At 52.3% G+C, this 13,563-nt stretch overlaps 5 protein-coding genes across 5 annotated transcripts; 2 read left to right on the top strand and 3 right to left on the bottom strand.

Annotated features, from left to right (window-relative positions):
- Positions 1–103: 103 nt before the first annotated feature.
- cdc31 (putative cell division control protein Cdc31) lies at positions 104–1,471 on the bottom strand. Its single transcript, XM_025621477.1, has 2 exons — positions 970–1,471; positions 104–843 (listed from the first exon to the last, which is right to left on the bottom strand). Exons 1-2 carry the CDS (start codon positions 1,261–1,263, stop codon positions 340–342), a joined length of 798 nt encoding a protein of 265 aa, XP_025480095.1. The 5' UTR covers positions 1,264–1,471; the 3' UTR covers positions 104–339.
- A 178-nt stretch (positions 1,472–1,649) lies between these two features.
- Positions 1,650–3,718, bottom strand: BO87DRAFT_334378 (ssDNA-dependent ATPase MGS1). Its single transcript, XM_025620442.1, has one exon. It carries the CDS (start codon positions 3,648–3,650, stop codon positions 2,055–2,057), a length of 1,596 nt encoding a protein of 531 aa, XP_025480096.1. The 5' UTR covers positions 3,651–3,718; the 3' UTR covers positions 1,650–2,054.
- Positions 3,719–3,904: 186 nt separating this feature from the next.
- BO87DRAFT_358675 (kynurenine--oxoglutarate transaminase) lies at positions 3,905–6,370 on the top strand. The gene is made up of 10 exons (XM_025621478.1): positions 3,905–4,092; positions 4,175–4,600; positions 4,657–4,725; positions 4,788–4,872; positions 4,926–5,031; positions 5,082–5,154; positions 5,204–5,357; positions 5,411–5,424; positions 5,475–5,898; positions 5,953–6,370. Exons 2-10 carry the CDS (start codon positions 4,404–4,406, stop codon positions 6,238–6,240), a joined length of 1,410 nt encoding a protein of 469 aa, XP_025480097.1. The 5' UTR covers positions 3,905–4,092; positions 4,175–4,403; the 3' UTR covers positions 6,241–6,370.
- A 393-nt stretch (positions 6,371–6,763) lies between these two features.
- BO87DRAFT_358678 (uncharacterized protein) lies at positions 6,764–9,469 on the bottom strand (the record flags this gene model as incomplete). The annotated part of the gene is made up of 5 exons (XM_025621479.1): positions 9,366–9,469; positions 9,162–9,200; positions 9,043–9,107; positions 7,314–8,951; positions 6,764–7,248 (listed from the first exon to the last, which is right to left on the bottom strand). The coding sequence occupies exons 3-5, from the start codon at positions 9,086–9,088 to the stop codon at positions 6,764–6,766; spliced, it is 2,169 nt and encodes a 722-aa protein (XP_025480098.1). The 5' UTR covers positions 9,089–9,107; positions 9,162–9,200; positions 9,366–9,469.
- Positions 9,470–10,694: 1,225 nt separating this feature from the next.
- On the top strand, positions 10,695–13,395 carry prm1 (pheromone-regulated protein PRM1). The gene has a single exon (XM_025629350.1). The coding sequence runs from the start codon at positions 11,102–11,104 to the stop codon at positions 13,319–13,321; it is 2,220 nt and encodes a 739-aa protein (XP_025480099.1). The 5' UTR covers positions 10,695–11,101; the 3' UTR covers positions 13,322–13,395.
- Positions 13,396–13,563: the final 168 nt, after the last annotated feature.

The following is a 13,563-nucleotide window of genomic DNA, read 5'->3' on the forward strand; positions in this document are numbered from 1 at the left end:
GAACTATATATTACTCCCGTCTTGTAGGTATAGTAAGTAACAGTGACCATAGCATGGTAGTAGTCAGGAAGGGAATCGATATTGATAATCCTATTTTCATTGTATAGTCAAAATCCCAAATCAATCGGCGCCAGTCCATGCAGAGTACGAGTGGTAAATAATTAGACGTCAACAAGAAAACAGACACACCAAGGACAACAACTCAGTCAGGTAAACAAGAATAAACAATCCATCTCCCATCTACCCACCAAACCGGGATATTCCACCCAATCCACATACATATCCAATAATAGAAAAAACTAAAAAAAGAGAGGTATAAAAGAAAAGGAAAAAAAAAAATCACTGCCAACAAATCCCGACGAACGCCTCGCGCGTAACACCCCCGACACCCTCCAAATCAAACTCCTCAATCATAGCCCTCAACTCCTCCTCCTCGAGGCCCGTCTCACCCAATTCCCTGGCCACGCGCCTCAAATCCTCCAAATCAATATACCCCTTTCCGCCTTCATCGAACAGTTCGAACGCGCGCAGGATCTCGTCGCGCGGATCCCGCTCCAGTATCTTCAGCGCCGTGACGGCCTGAAAGGCCGATAGTGGCATGAGCAGGTTACTCGGGTGTTGGGGGTTCGTAGTTGCTGCCGCGCGGTTCTGTTGTTGCTGGGGTGGGGGAGGGTTGCCGGCGTTCTGTTGTTGCTGTTGTTGGACTTGGGGACGCGGGACGCCGTAGGTGGTTAGGAGGGAGATGAGCTCTTGTTTGGGGAGGGTGAAGCCTAGGGCGCGGAAGGCGACGCGGAGTTCGTGGTAGTCGAGGTGGCGGTCGCGGTCGAGGTCGAAGAGGGTGAACTGTTTTTTTTATTATCTTGTTAATCATGTGTTGTTCCGTCTAGGATGCAGTGTATGTATGTATGTATGTATGTATGTGTTTGTTGTTGACGGGGAGTGACTTGGAGAGGGAGGGGGGGTAATTACAGCTTCGTTGATCTCTTCGCGTTGCTCCTCTGTCAATCGGTTCAAGGGATTCGTGTCTTGTTGGGGTTGTGAATGCATGGGTGGTTGCGGTGGTGCTTGCGATGGACCTGGTGCCTGTTGGCTGGCTTTGGGGTCGGCGAAGTCGCCGGCTGTGGGAGCGCCGGGCGCGCCGGCGAGACTGCGGTGTCGCGAGAAGGAGGAGGCGCTGAAGGGGAGGGCGTTGGCGTTGATGGATCGATCGGGGAGTTTTCCGGAGGCGTAGGAGCGCGTGCCGAAGGGTTGTGAGGAAGCCATTGTGTTTGGTTGTTGGTGGTGTGGTTTAGGTCGGTGAGAGGGCACCCCGACCGCGGTCGGTCGGTGGGGGGTGGAGGGTGAGAGTCAATGGAGGGGTGTTGTTGGTGCAAGGAGTTGAGAGAGTGGGATTGGATTTGCGATGGCTAAAATGACAGGTTGTAAGGGGGTGGTGGTGCAGTGGGTAAACAATCTGGAGACTTTGGGCGATGAGATGAAGAGCTGGAGGAGGAAGAGGAGAGAGAGATGGAGGTGGAGACGCGATGGAGACGCGAGGCGGCGGTTTGATTGGCGGCGGAGGCTAACCTGGAACACGTTTGGTTTGAACATCCTATCTTGTACTTGTTTCTTGGTAGACTAGAAGTCTAAATTGTAGAAATCTATGGTCTGTCACATGAAATCCATTTCTTCTACCACGGTCTATTGTTCTCGGTAGGAAAGTATGTGTGAGGCTGTTCCTAGATGTACCCCTGGTATCTGCTGGCCTCCATGGTTACTCATACTGACATCCAATCGCCCGATGTGCACTTCCCCGTGCCTGGACAGGGGCAAGATATTTCTGGATACCCCTACATGGATATTGATGGTATCCGTCTGACCGTGCAGACCGACCTACGTCCCAGATCTGGCATTGGCATACTGCCAACGTTCGAGGCGATCGAGGTGGTCTTGTGTAAGCATATTCATGCCATGAGGCACAGGCTGGCTATGCGTGGCCTTGTGTGTGTGATGACTGAGGGTGGGTCAATGGCACTGGCAGGTTTGTTCTGCCTCATTGACAGCGACATAATAGTCTACCTCATAAGATCTGGGTCCACTTGATGCCCTAGATCGCGATCCTCCAAAAACTTCCGTCCCAGAATCTGCTCCGGAAGATAATCCTGGACAACCTCCCCATCGACATAGTTAGGATTATACTTGTATTCCTTGCCGTATCCGAGCTCCTTCATCAACCGAGTCGGCGCATTGCGCAGATGGATGGGAACCGGTAACCCAGCAACGCCGGGCTCTGCTAGCGCAGCAAATGCATTGTTCAGGGCGCGGTACGACCGCGTGCTCTTCTTTGAGAGTGCCATGGCAACCGTCGCATGTGCCAGATTGATCCGTGCCTCCGGTAGGCCGATCTTTTCCACGGCTGAGTGGGTCGAGATGGCTAGCGTGAGCATGCTGTTGTCAGCAAGCCCAATGTCTTCTGACGCGACGACGATGAGACGTCGAGCGATGTAAAGCGGGTCTTCCCCAGACTGGATCATGCGAGCAAGATAGTACAGCGCCGCATCCGGATCGCTTCCCCGGATAGACTTGTGAAAGGCGGAAATGGTATCGTAGTGTTGATCTCCGGCCCGATCATAAACAAGAGTCTTCGTCAATGACCGCTTGATCTCATCCTTGTTGATTCCAGGCCGTTTCGACAGATCCATGGCGAGCTCAAGTAGATTGAGGGACGTCCGCGCGTCCCCATCGGCGAACTTGGCCAAGTAATCAATCAATTCCTCATCGACCAGTTCCGAAGGCGAATAGTTCGGTCCTTCCAGCCGTAGTGCCCGATGAAGGATCGATCTGATATCCTCGTCTGTAAGTTTAGACAGAGTGAATGTCCGACAACGGGACAGCAGAGCGCTCTGCACCTTGAAGGAGGGGTTCTCTGTGGTGGCACCAATGAGCGTAACCTGCCCACTTTCTACGGGCCCCAGAAAAACATCTTGCTGGGACTTGGAGAATCGATGAATCTCGTCACAGAAGATGATGGTCTTCCGTCCCGTCAGGCTGAGCTCGCTTTTCGCTTCGGAGAAGATCTTCTTGCACTCGGCAACCCCGGTACTGGTGCTGTTGATCTCGACAAAGCGACTACCAACCATCGAAGCAATCACGCGAGCTATGGTTGTTTTCCCTGTTCCTGGACCACCCCAAAGGACCATGCTGGGAACCCGATCTTGCTCGATCAGCCCCCGAAGCACCCCGTTTGGCCCTACGAGCTCCTGCCCACAGACATCGTCAAGAGTCCGGGGACGCATGCGTTCCGGTAACGGTGCAGCTCTTTGCAAGGCACTAACCTTGGGTTTCTTTGGCTCACTCGACGGTTGGCTAGGCCCAGATCTCTCGTATACTTCCGACGAGTTGGCATCGTGCGGTGTCGCCCGTTTACCGTTGACGTTGCGCAAGGGGGAAGACGCCACATTCTGATCTCGCTGTCCATTTGCTTGAGCAGACTGGGCAGTAGCTTTCTTCGCAGAGGCTGGCTGGAAGAAGCTGGGAACCGGAGCTTTCTGAGTGGCGGGAGTCTCGCCCGAGCTGGACGGCTCTTCGATAAAGTTCTGGCAGTCGGAATCGATATGGTCGTTAATCTTTAGGGAGGAGACGGACTGGCTGCAAATGGGGCAAGACACCATGATGGCGGATAGTCATTAGAATTATAACAAAAACGCTGCCAGCAAGCTGGGTGCAGAGCAGCTCCCAGTGGCGGCCATGGGAAATGGAGCTATCAAATCACTTTCTGATTAAGTGGTGAAACGCGTTTCCGACGCGCGCGATAAGCCGGCTGACTAAGAATCGTGGGAGTCTGTTGTGCCTGGGTGCCTGAGGAACTGAATGCGTCACTTCCGATGCTCGGTCTGATTTACAACCAGAACATCACACCAGTCAATAGCAAGCAAGCATTCATTCATACTGCATCAATTGATTCGTCGACAGTCTCTAATAACGTCTAATTGACATTCGCGCACTCCTTACCGAGGTCCGTTCCGAACTCACCGTTATCGCGCCCATCGGAGCCCATCTCTGTCTACTACTGTCACTGTCACTGTCACTGCTACTGCCATTGCTGTACTTGAGGTAGGGATGCACATGCCGGAGAATGGCGGACTGTCAATTAATCCCCTTTGGTCCTCCAAGCACTAAAACTTCTCTTTGACAGAGAACTCGTGTCGAGACAGTCTTCAATCAACACTTGTGGAACGGTATCTTATCAGCGCTGTCCGACCCAGCAAAGCACGCAATTATAGTTGGCGGCCGTCAAAGCGAGTCCCGCTCTTGTCTCCCCCGGATCTGATCTGACTCTCTTCGCTACTTACTTTTCGAGCCACTCTTCTCTTCCCTTCTCTCCTCTCCCCGCTCTCCTCCAATTCCTCGGCCCAGCTGCCTCTATGTTCTCTGGCCACCGCGCTGCTATTTTCTCTACCAGAGCCATCAAATTCCAGCCCTCACCGGCCGTTTTCCTGCGCCCCTCGTCCACTCCCACACTACCCCGCCAGTCTCTCTTCCGAGCGATGTCGGCCACCACGGCTCGTCCCGACCCTTTCAAACCGGCGGCCAGAGTCGCTGGCCAGAGACAGGATGTCTGGTGCGATGCGCGCGAACTCTTACCTTACTGCTTCTCACTGTCTGACCGGATCGCAGGTCCATTGTCAATGAGGCCGCCGCTGCCTCCCCCGTCCAGCCCATCGTGAACATGGGACAGGGTTTCTTGTAAGTTTTAAATCGCCGGACCAGGATGACTGGAGTTTCTGACCATGATTCTACTTGCGCAGTGGCTACAACCCTCCCAAGTTCGCCCTGGATGCCGCCAAGGAGGCCCTTGACCGTGTCGACTGCAACCAATACTCCCCCACCAAGGTACAACCGGACTGCGACATCCCATACCGGAACATTTGCTCACCTTCGATTAGGGACGCCCGCGTCTGAAGAAAGCTATCGCCGATGCCTACTCGCCTTCCTTTGGCCGGGCTCTCAACCCGGACACCGAGGTTACCATCACCACAGGTGCAAATGAAGGTGGGACATACTGGGTTGTGTGCGCGACTTGTAGCTGACGGACTGTTCAGGTATGCTGAGTGCCTTCATGGGCTTCATCGAGCCCGGCGACGAGGTGATCATCTTTGAACCCTTCTTCGACCAGTGAGTCACCTTTATCCCTGCCATGCGACCCCGTCTGACGGCCCCAAAGGTACATTAGCAACATCGAGATGCCCGGTGGAAAGATCCGCTACGTCCCGCTTCACCCTCCCAAGGATGGCGCGACGAGGACCTCCCCCGCCTCCGAGTGGACGATAGACTTTGAGGAGTTGGAGAACACCATCAACGACAAGACGAAGATGATTGTAAGCGTGCCTTACTTCCTCATTTATATCGCTATAACTAACCATGTCTTTAGGTCCTGAACTCTCCGTAAGTAGCGTGACAAACGACATGTCAAGCAGCAAACTGACCAAGCACAGTCACAACCCCGTTGGCAAGGTCTTCTCGCGCGCTGAGCTGGAGCGCATCGGGGAGATTTGCGTGAAGCACAACCTGATCATCCTTTCCGACGAAGTCTACGACCGCCTCTACTACGTCCCTTTCACCAGAATCGCTACTCTGTCTCCCGAGCTCTACGAGCGCACTCTCACCGTCGGCTCTGCAGGCAAGGCCTTCTACGCCACTGGCTGGCGAGTAGGATACCTCATCGGTCCCGAGCACTTGATCAAGTACGTGGCCGGCGCGCACACCCGCATCTGCTACAGCAGTGTGTCTCCTCTGCAGGAGGCTGCCGCCGTTGCCTTCGAGCAGGCCGACAAGGTCGGATTCTGGGACGAGAGCCGGGCCGAGATGAAGAAGAAGATGGAGCGTTTCTGCGAAGTCTTTGACGAGCTCAAGATTCCCGTGAGTATTCCATTGCCAAAATTTCTCAAAGCATGAACTAACCCTAGCTCGCAGTACTCGGACCCCGAGGGAGGCTACTTCGTTCTTGCCAACATGTCTTCGGTGAAGCTTCCCGAGGACTACCCATTCCCTCCTCACGTCGCCAGCCGTCCTCGCGACTTCAAGCTGTGCTGGTTCCTGATCCACGAAGTCGGTGTGGCAGCCATCCCTCCCACCGAGTTCTACACCGACGCCAATGCGCACATCGCCGAGGACTATCTCCGCTTCGCTGTCTGCAAGAACGACGACGTGCTGGAGACGGCCAAGGAGAGGCTGCGCGGTCTGAAGAAGTATATTGCATGAGCGTTTCAACATGTTTGATTAATGTGACGGGCTAGCATAGAGCGGGAATCTGATATTGCCTTCAACGGCTGGTTCAACACTACTTACTATATAGGAAGAATTAGAGGACCTTAAAAGGGCTGGTTGGCACAGAATTCAATTTCATCATCCATCTTTAATATCTTCTCATATTACACATTCTCACTTTACTCATGCCACATCTACCACAACTAAATGATCGTATCTCAGGCATATTACACAGCGATATCCACCTCACAGACAAGACATCATATCCACCTGAGCCCCCTTCTCTCCTCGTCTTTGCCTCGAATCTCCTGCTCCAGAGCAACAGACCCAATCAGAAAACCGAAAGAAAGTCGGACAGAAAGACCGGTAGAACAGACACAACGCAACGACCAGCATCGCGTCAGCATCCCATCCCACTCATCCTCCCATCATCGTCATCATCATCTACCCTCGCAACCCATCCATCCTCAGGCCAACATCTCCCCCAGACTCCCCTCCCCTCCCTTCCCCGACTCACTCACATCTCATCCCCCTCATTAAACCCCTCGATTTCCATGTCTCCCGTACCCGCCCCATCCCACCCAACCCCCCTTCTGAAGACCCGTCTATCCTCGTCCGCCACCTCCTCATACCCCTCTCCTCTCATACGCTTCATCGCATCCCCAACAGTCGGGTGCGTCGTCCTAGCGGCCCTCAGAATCCAATACGTGGACTCCAACGCCTCAATCACCCGACTGTACCCTCTGCCACCAATGGATCCCAGCAACCGACGATACTCACTCCGACACACTGGATCGTGGCAATTGCGGCGGTTTCGACCGTCCCAGTCGGTTTCGCAGGCATGGCGGGCGCCGGTGATGCGTTCCTGGATGGTCACATTAAACTCTTGCAGGAATTGGTAGCGCAGGGAGGGTTCGATGTGATTTGGGACGTTGGAGAGACGCAGTTTGTCCCGGATGAGACGGTATAGGTAGTCAGTTAGGTCGGGGAGTTCGATGGTCACTGTTTATTAAGGAATTTATTAGTGAGTGTTTTGTGGGAGAAGGCAAGGGAGGGGAGGATCTTACTGAACAGACAAGCCGCGAGAACACGACGGAAACGATCCTTCTCTGCGGCGTCATCGAACTTCACCACGTACATTACTCTATTCGAGCAACGGATCGCGGTCTTATCACCTGGTAGTCCGGCGGTCACGAAATCGAGCCAGTCCGTGAAAATGAAGTAGTCGCCTTCTCTGAAGTTCATGTTGAAGTGGACTGCTTGGCGATGACGCTCTGGCATGTCGTAGTGATGGACGCAGGGGATCATGGGGGGACCGACGCGCACTCGGCGGGGAATTGAGGTCTCGCGACATGGATGCTGGATTACCATCTGGCCGCAGTAGAGCCAGTGGGGTTTGATGTCCTCGAGTAGGTGGTCTCTACTGCAGTAGCGTACTTCGGAGTAGGGCCCGCATCGCGGACAGATCACTGTTGCTCCGTCCCAGAGGTTGCAGCGTTTTTCGCAGTGGGCTTTGGCACAGGGGAAGCCGTGACTGTCGAGCTGCCAGAAGAATCCTTCGGGTTTCTGGGCGGAGAGGGTGCCCTGGGCGTTGGTGATGGCCTCGTTGGGGGTGGAGTGAGAGTGGGAATGGGTGCTGCTTGGGGGTGTGGGTGGGAGGGGGTGGGCGTGGTGAAGACTGGTGGCGTGGCGATGACTGGCTGCTTTGGACGAGGAGGGCTCAGAAGATGGCTCGGTTGTCTGGGGGCTGGTTTGTAGCGTTGTGTTGCTCCATCCAGTGGATGCTGTGGACACGGGGGTGGAGGTTGAATTGTCGGTTGAGTTGGAGCCTGCGGTTTCCGGGTCCGTTTGACTGAGTGGTTTGTGGGAGTTCAGGTTACCAGGTGTAGCGGCTTTGCTGGTGAATTCTGGAATAGGAGACAGTATTGTATGGCTTGAGCGTGCTTCACAATTGCTATCCTGTCTTGGGGAAGACTCGTCTGATACTTTAGAGAATGCTGCCATGGTTGCCTGGAGGGTGTCAGATGGATTATTGAGAAGAGCACGTTTTCCAGAAAGAACCGTGGCATATGAAGGAGTGATCACAGTTCTTCTCGCCCTGTCCACTGGTTGGGGACCACGCCGAGTATTTATGCCCTCCAAGGTATCGTTGCCTGTGCCTGCGTTCACTCGCTGGATCCGCTGCTTGCCTTTGATGTCCAACTTGCTCAGTGACTCGATCAGAGTTCGCTTCTTGTCACTGTCCACTGTGCATCCCTGGGACACATTGTTGTCTGGTGTGGTTTTCTCTTTACTTGCAGCAACGCTAGAGTACAACCCTTTGGCTGACATACGACCAAAGTGTGACAGGTCCTCTATATCCTTTGAATGAGGCGAAGCATCACTCAAAATATTCGATTCCGCGATAGGCTTACTGTTCAATTCAGAGCCCTGACTCCCAGACGTCTCACTTCCGGAATCACCTAGCAGGAGTTTCTTCTTCTTGTTGTACTTTTCCTTCTTTTTCTTATTTCTTCTGGCCCTTGCTTCCCCGGGAGGTTCCATCACCACGATCCGGGGAATCGAAACTGCACGTTGGCTGTCGGCAGCAAGTCCCTCCTGGGGATTTTTCGGGGTAGATGAGCGACTGATAGTCCGCGCACGTATGAGGTTTATGGCGCCGGATCGCGTGTTGCTATCTTCGTTCTCACCCTTCGCTTCTCCTTCTTTTCCTGCTTCAAGGAGATTCGTCAGTATATCTTTCTGCATGGTGTTTGTGGGAATGGGAAAGGATAGATGCGTTCAGGCTTTGCTCACCTGAACGGATACTATCCAAGTTTTGTGGGTGCATGTTTGTGTTCATCGTGGTGTTGGGGATGTATCTGTACCTGTTGTTCCCGTGACCAGAATAAGCGAGATGAAGTGAATACGCTCACTTTCTCGACTGCTCTGTTGGGGCTGTTTGATCTTTCAAGCTGCGGAGGCGGTCTGCGTTGTGCAAATTCATTCAATGATAGTTCCTTCAAGTGATGGTGATTACCCAGTGAGCGATTTTACAGCATCAGTTTACTTCTTTCACTGGAGGTTCTGGCTGACAGGCCTGGTATATTGCATGCAGAGGACTTTGATGCCAGACTTACATTCCCTTGCTGGGAATAAAGCCAGATCGTGAAGGAGGATGCAAGACAAGCAGAATGGGGAGATCGTTGTGAGTGTGCACCCAGACTCTGTCTGCCAGGCTACTCTACGTCACCATGGTGTGTGTCTTGACAATGAATACTGACGCCTTTTATGTAACAACATAACTGATAGGGAAATGCAACTACAGTGTTCGACCCCACAGAAGCATCTGAGGTGAATCTGCTTGCTCCGTACTTGAATAAATGGGTTATAAAAATCGCTGTCTTTCCAGCTGGAGACTTGCGGTAGCTGCTCAGTCTGGCCTGCAATATACCAATGCCTCAGAAGAATATACCACCACTAAGCGGAAACTACCGGAATACTCAGCACACTTGTCTATGTTTGATGCGCAATATATTGTTCATTGCCTCGGACATCGGAAATAGCATCTGGGAGACGCACAGTCCAGGAGGGTAAACATTGTTGGGCAGATGTCACTCTGGGTGGCAGGTGGATCTGCTTAACCTCACATGATCTATCTCCTCAGAAATAGTACTGCCTACAGCAAGCTTTCTTGTAGTGACTCGTCTCATTGCAGGAGCAAATAGGAGTGCTAGCAGAGAAGAAGGCATGGCGGGTATATGAGACACTCCTGATTCAGATGCCTCAGTACATGTTCATTTATTCATTACTGTCACTTACACCAGATCACCAAGAGTGGAATTCCAACAGTATCATTCAATGTCAAGATGTTTAAACGGCTGAGAAACCCGGTTGTCTTCATTTACTTTGCTTTAGGCGTTGGACATCACGTGCCCATCCATTTCATCCAGTATCCAAACGCCCAACTCAACTACGAACTTCTCTTCAACCGCCCTCCTTCTGTTGTTCACGAGAAGATATATTTAGAATCTCAGTTTGAGTCAAAAAGCAGTGGCTAACTTTTCCAGGTTTCCTCAGAATCTGCAGCTCTGAACCAGTCAAGTGTTCAATAACACACGGATCTTCCTCTTCCTAGTAGCAACATGCAACGGGAAGCGCCGCCAACCCCCAGGCCATCAAGCAAAAAAGCCATGAGATCAGGCTTCAATGTATGAAACTGCCTAACCGCCTCTCTTGGTGATTTTCGCAATGTTGTGGGGCCCAGCTGTCCTGGATCGCGGATTGGACTACAACGCCGTTATCCTAAGCGCCGACACGGTACCTATATTTGGCTGGCCTGCAGAACTCTGAAGAAACTCACCGGCATAGGCTCTACCTACAGACACTGCGCTAAATGAAACTTATCGTGCAGATCGACCCGATCAGCTGCAGCCTTTGATCGTGTTATTTGCTATCCTTGTTGGCGCTGGTCGCTCTTACTGGCTGCCGTTGGCCGTGTCTTCAACCTGTCTTTGTCTCAGCTATTATTGACCTGGTCACAATGGAAGTCGGTCTGTTACCTCTGTCGCCCATAATAAGGTGGGTATATCCTCCTTATTGTGACATTGCTATTGATTCTGCTTCTTTCATCTATTGTTCTCAGGTGTTACTCTTTTTGTTTCTTCTTGCCTCGTCATACAGCTCTTTAATTTTTGAATTCTGGTCATGCAGTACAGCTTCTTGACAATTGCCTTCTGCCCATTCGAATAATCACTGCTGGTCAGGATTATTCTTTCTTTAACATCTGCTCTGCCATCTTTCTATACCTTTCGTGATAGACTTCTTTCTCATTCTTCCACCAAATCCCTCCCTACCCATATATCAGATTTTCGACATGTTGTTTTCAAAATCTGGTCGGACAATCTTTCCACTTCTACCACCCTATGGGGTTCAAGATCCAAACGGCGTTCAAGGTCGAGTCTTTCCTGTACACCCTGATGGCTCGACACCCTACCTAGGCCTGCGGGCGCGCCTTTCCCAAGTATGGCTTAACCGCTGGACTGTCTTGCTCCTGCTAGTCCTGGCTCGAGTGCTGATGGCTGCTTCGAGCATAAAAACGGACATGAATCGAGCCAAAAGCGAGGCCCTATCCGCATGCACAAGCGTTGAATCCATGGGCGATGCAATGGTCTCTATGCCCCATTACCTGGCGGAGGGGGTCAATGAGCTCACAGCAGACGGTGTCAATGCGGCAATTGATGGCCTAAAGACGCTTCTCATGCTTACCTTGACGGGTGTGGAGGAGTTGGTGATTTTCTTCGTCAAAGTGATGTACCAGACATATCTGTGCCTGTTCACGCTCGTCGTACATGGTGTGGTTGATGTTGGACTCAGCTTGATTGAAGATGTCACAGACGTTCTGAATTCCACGGTCAAGACTGTGGCGAAGGATATCGCCAAGGTCACCGAAACATTTGAGGACGACTACAATGAAGTAATCTCGAAGATAAACGGGGTTGCCAGTTTATTCGGAGGATCAGTACCGACCTTGAATATCACCAGCGAAATCGACAAACTGGAAAATGTACAACTGCCTTCGTCCATTGATAAGGATCTTCAGAAGATCAACGACTCTATCCCGAATTTTAACGAGGTCATGAACTTCACTGAGAATGTGATTCGTTTTCCCTTCGACGAAGTGAAGAAACTGGTCAACGAGTCACTAGGCAATTATACCTTTAATGCCTCCGCCCTCCCTGTCCCTGCGAAAAAGACCCTGACATTGTGCGACAAAAACGATGGGATCAACTCATTCTTTGCCGGAGCAACCGATATAATCCTAACTGCCCGCAAAATATTCATCGCCGTTCTGGTCGTCGCTGCCATCATCGCTTGCGTTCCCATGGCCTGGCAGGAGATCCGGCGCTGGCATACGATGAAGGAGCGCTCCCAACTCGTTCGCAAGGAAGCTCATGATCCTATGGACGTCGTCTACATAGTCTCCAGGCCCCACACGGCAGCAATGGGTATCAAAGCCGCCAGTCGATTCAGCAACAGCCGCAGACAGATTCTTGTGCGCTGGGTGATCGCATATGCGACCTCCCCCGCAGCTTTATTCGTCCTCCTTCTCGCACTTGCTGGCCTTCTATCCTGCCTCTGTCAGTACATTCTTCTCAGCGCCGTCAAAAGAACAGTTCCGGAACTCTCCGCCGAAGTAGGCGATTTTGCCGAAGAGGTCGTTAGCGTCTTACAAAACACATCTGCTCAATGGGCCAACGACGCCAACAAAGTCATCATAAACATTGACGACGAGCTGAACGATCATGTATTTGGCTGGGTCAACACCAGCACCGGCGCTCTAAATGACACGCTAAATACATTTGTCAACAAAACAATCGGGGTCCTCAACGACACCTTCGGTGGTACCCTACTCTACGAGCCTCTTCTCGACGTCTTCGACTGCTTGATTGGCCTCAAGGTCGAAAGCGTCCAGAAAGGCCTTACTTGGGTTTCCGATCATGCCCACATAGACTTCCCCCTCCTACCCAATGACACTTTCTCGCGCGGCGCAGCAGACAGTATCAACAGTTCCGATGCATCAGACAGCTTCCTCGCCGACGCCGGCGACGAAACATCCAACAAGATCACCGAAGTTGTATACAAGGTCATCAGCGCCCTAGAAAAGGCTCTCCTGATAGAAGTCATCATTGCTTCATGCATCCTCCTGGTCTGGGTCATCAACGCCATGTTCGGCATTCTCCGCGCCCTAACACTCTTCTGGGGCCGGGATAAGAACCGCGGCGAGGGCGGACCTGCTCCTCCCCATTCACGACCAAACCCAGGCTCGGGTCCGGACACAAATGGTTTCACCGATGTGCCCCTCACTACTCTGCCGAGTCACCGTGATTCCGAAGAAATTGCTGCACGCTCCCAGCCGGCACCCCGGTACGAAGTTGCGACTAGCCAGGGAAGCTCTGCCGCCGTGCTGAGCAGCGACTCGGAGTATCCGGACGAGAAAGTCGGGTTCGCAGGCCAGCGCAATGCTCTTCGAGTGGACGGAGTGTCGGATCTGCGAGGAAGCAGCTACGTGGAGTATGGAATGGAGAAATATTGATCTGCTACCTGATTAAACGTCGAACTCGCCATCCTACCAATTCTTTTGTTTCTTAGCCAGCTTGTACTCAACTCGCACTTTCCTTGAGTGTCTACCATATACCCATAGACCATAATACCAACTCAATACACTCTTTTCATGCCATTTTTACTCCGTATAGAACACGTGATTCTTACAGATCCCAAACAGTCCCTGTCGGCAATCCTTAGCTAGAAAGCACATGCACACGCGCGCGTGTTTGT

The sequence above is a fragment of the Aspergillus neoniger genome (assembly GCF_003184625.1).
Source record: "Aspergillus neoniger CBS 115656 unplaced genomic scaffold BO87scaffold_15, whole genome shotgun sequence".
Lineage (NCBI taxonomy): Eukaryota > Fungi > Ascomycota > Eurotiomycetes > Eurotiales > Aspergillaceae > Aspergillus > Aspergillus neoniger.

Bases quoted from the DNA above. Each gene is read 5' to 3' on its own strand.
- cdc31 (XM_025621477.1), bottom strand. From the start codon at position 1,263: ATGGCTTCCTCACAACCCTTCGGCACGCGCTCCTACGCCTCCGGAAAA. The intron at 844-969 runs GTAATTACCCCC...TAAAAAAAACAG, and splicing joins GCGAAGAGATCAACGAAGCT to TTCACCCTCTTCGACCTCGA.
- BO87DRAFT_334378 (XM_025620442.1), bottom strand. From the start codon at position 3,650: ATGGTGTCTTGCCCCATTTGCAGCCAGTCCGTCTCCTCCCTAAAGATT.
- BO87DRAFT_358675 (XM_025621478.1), top strand. From the start codon at position 4,404: ATGTTCTCTGGCCACCGCGCTGCTATTTTCTCTACCAGAGCCATCAAA. The intron at 4,601-4,656 runs GTGCGATGCGCG...ACCGGATCGCAG, and splicing joins GGCCAGAGACAGGATGTCTG to GTCCATTGTCAATGAGGCCG. The intron at 5,032-5,081 runs GTGGGACATACT...CGGACTGTTCAG, and splicing joins CACCACAGGTGCAAATGAAG to GTATGCTGAGTGCCTTCATG.
- prm1 (XM_025629350.1), top strand. From the start codon at position 11,102: ATGTTGTTTTCAAAATCTGGTCGGACAATCTTTCCACTTCTACCACCC.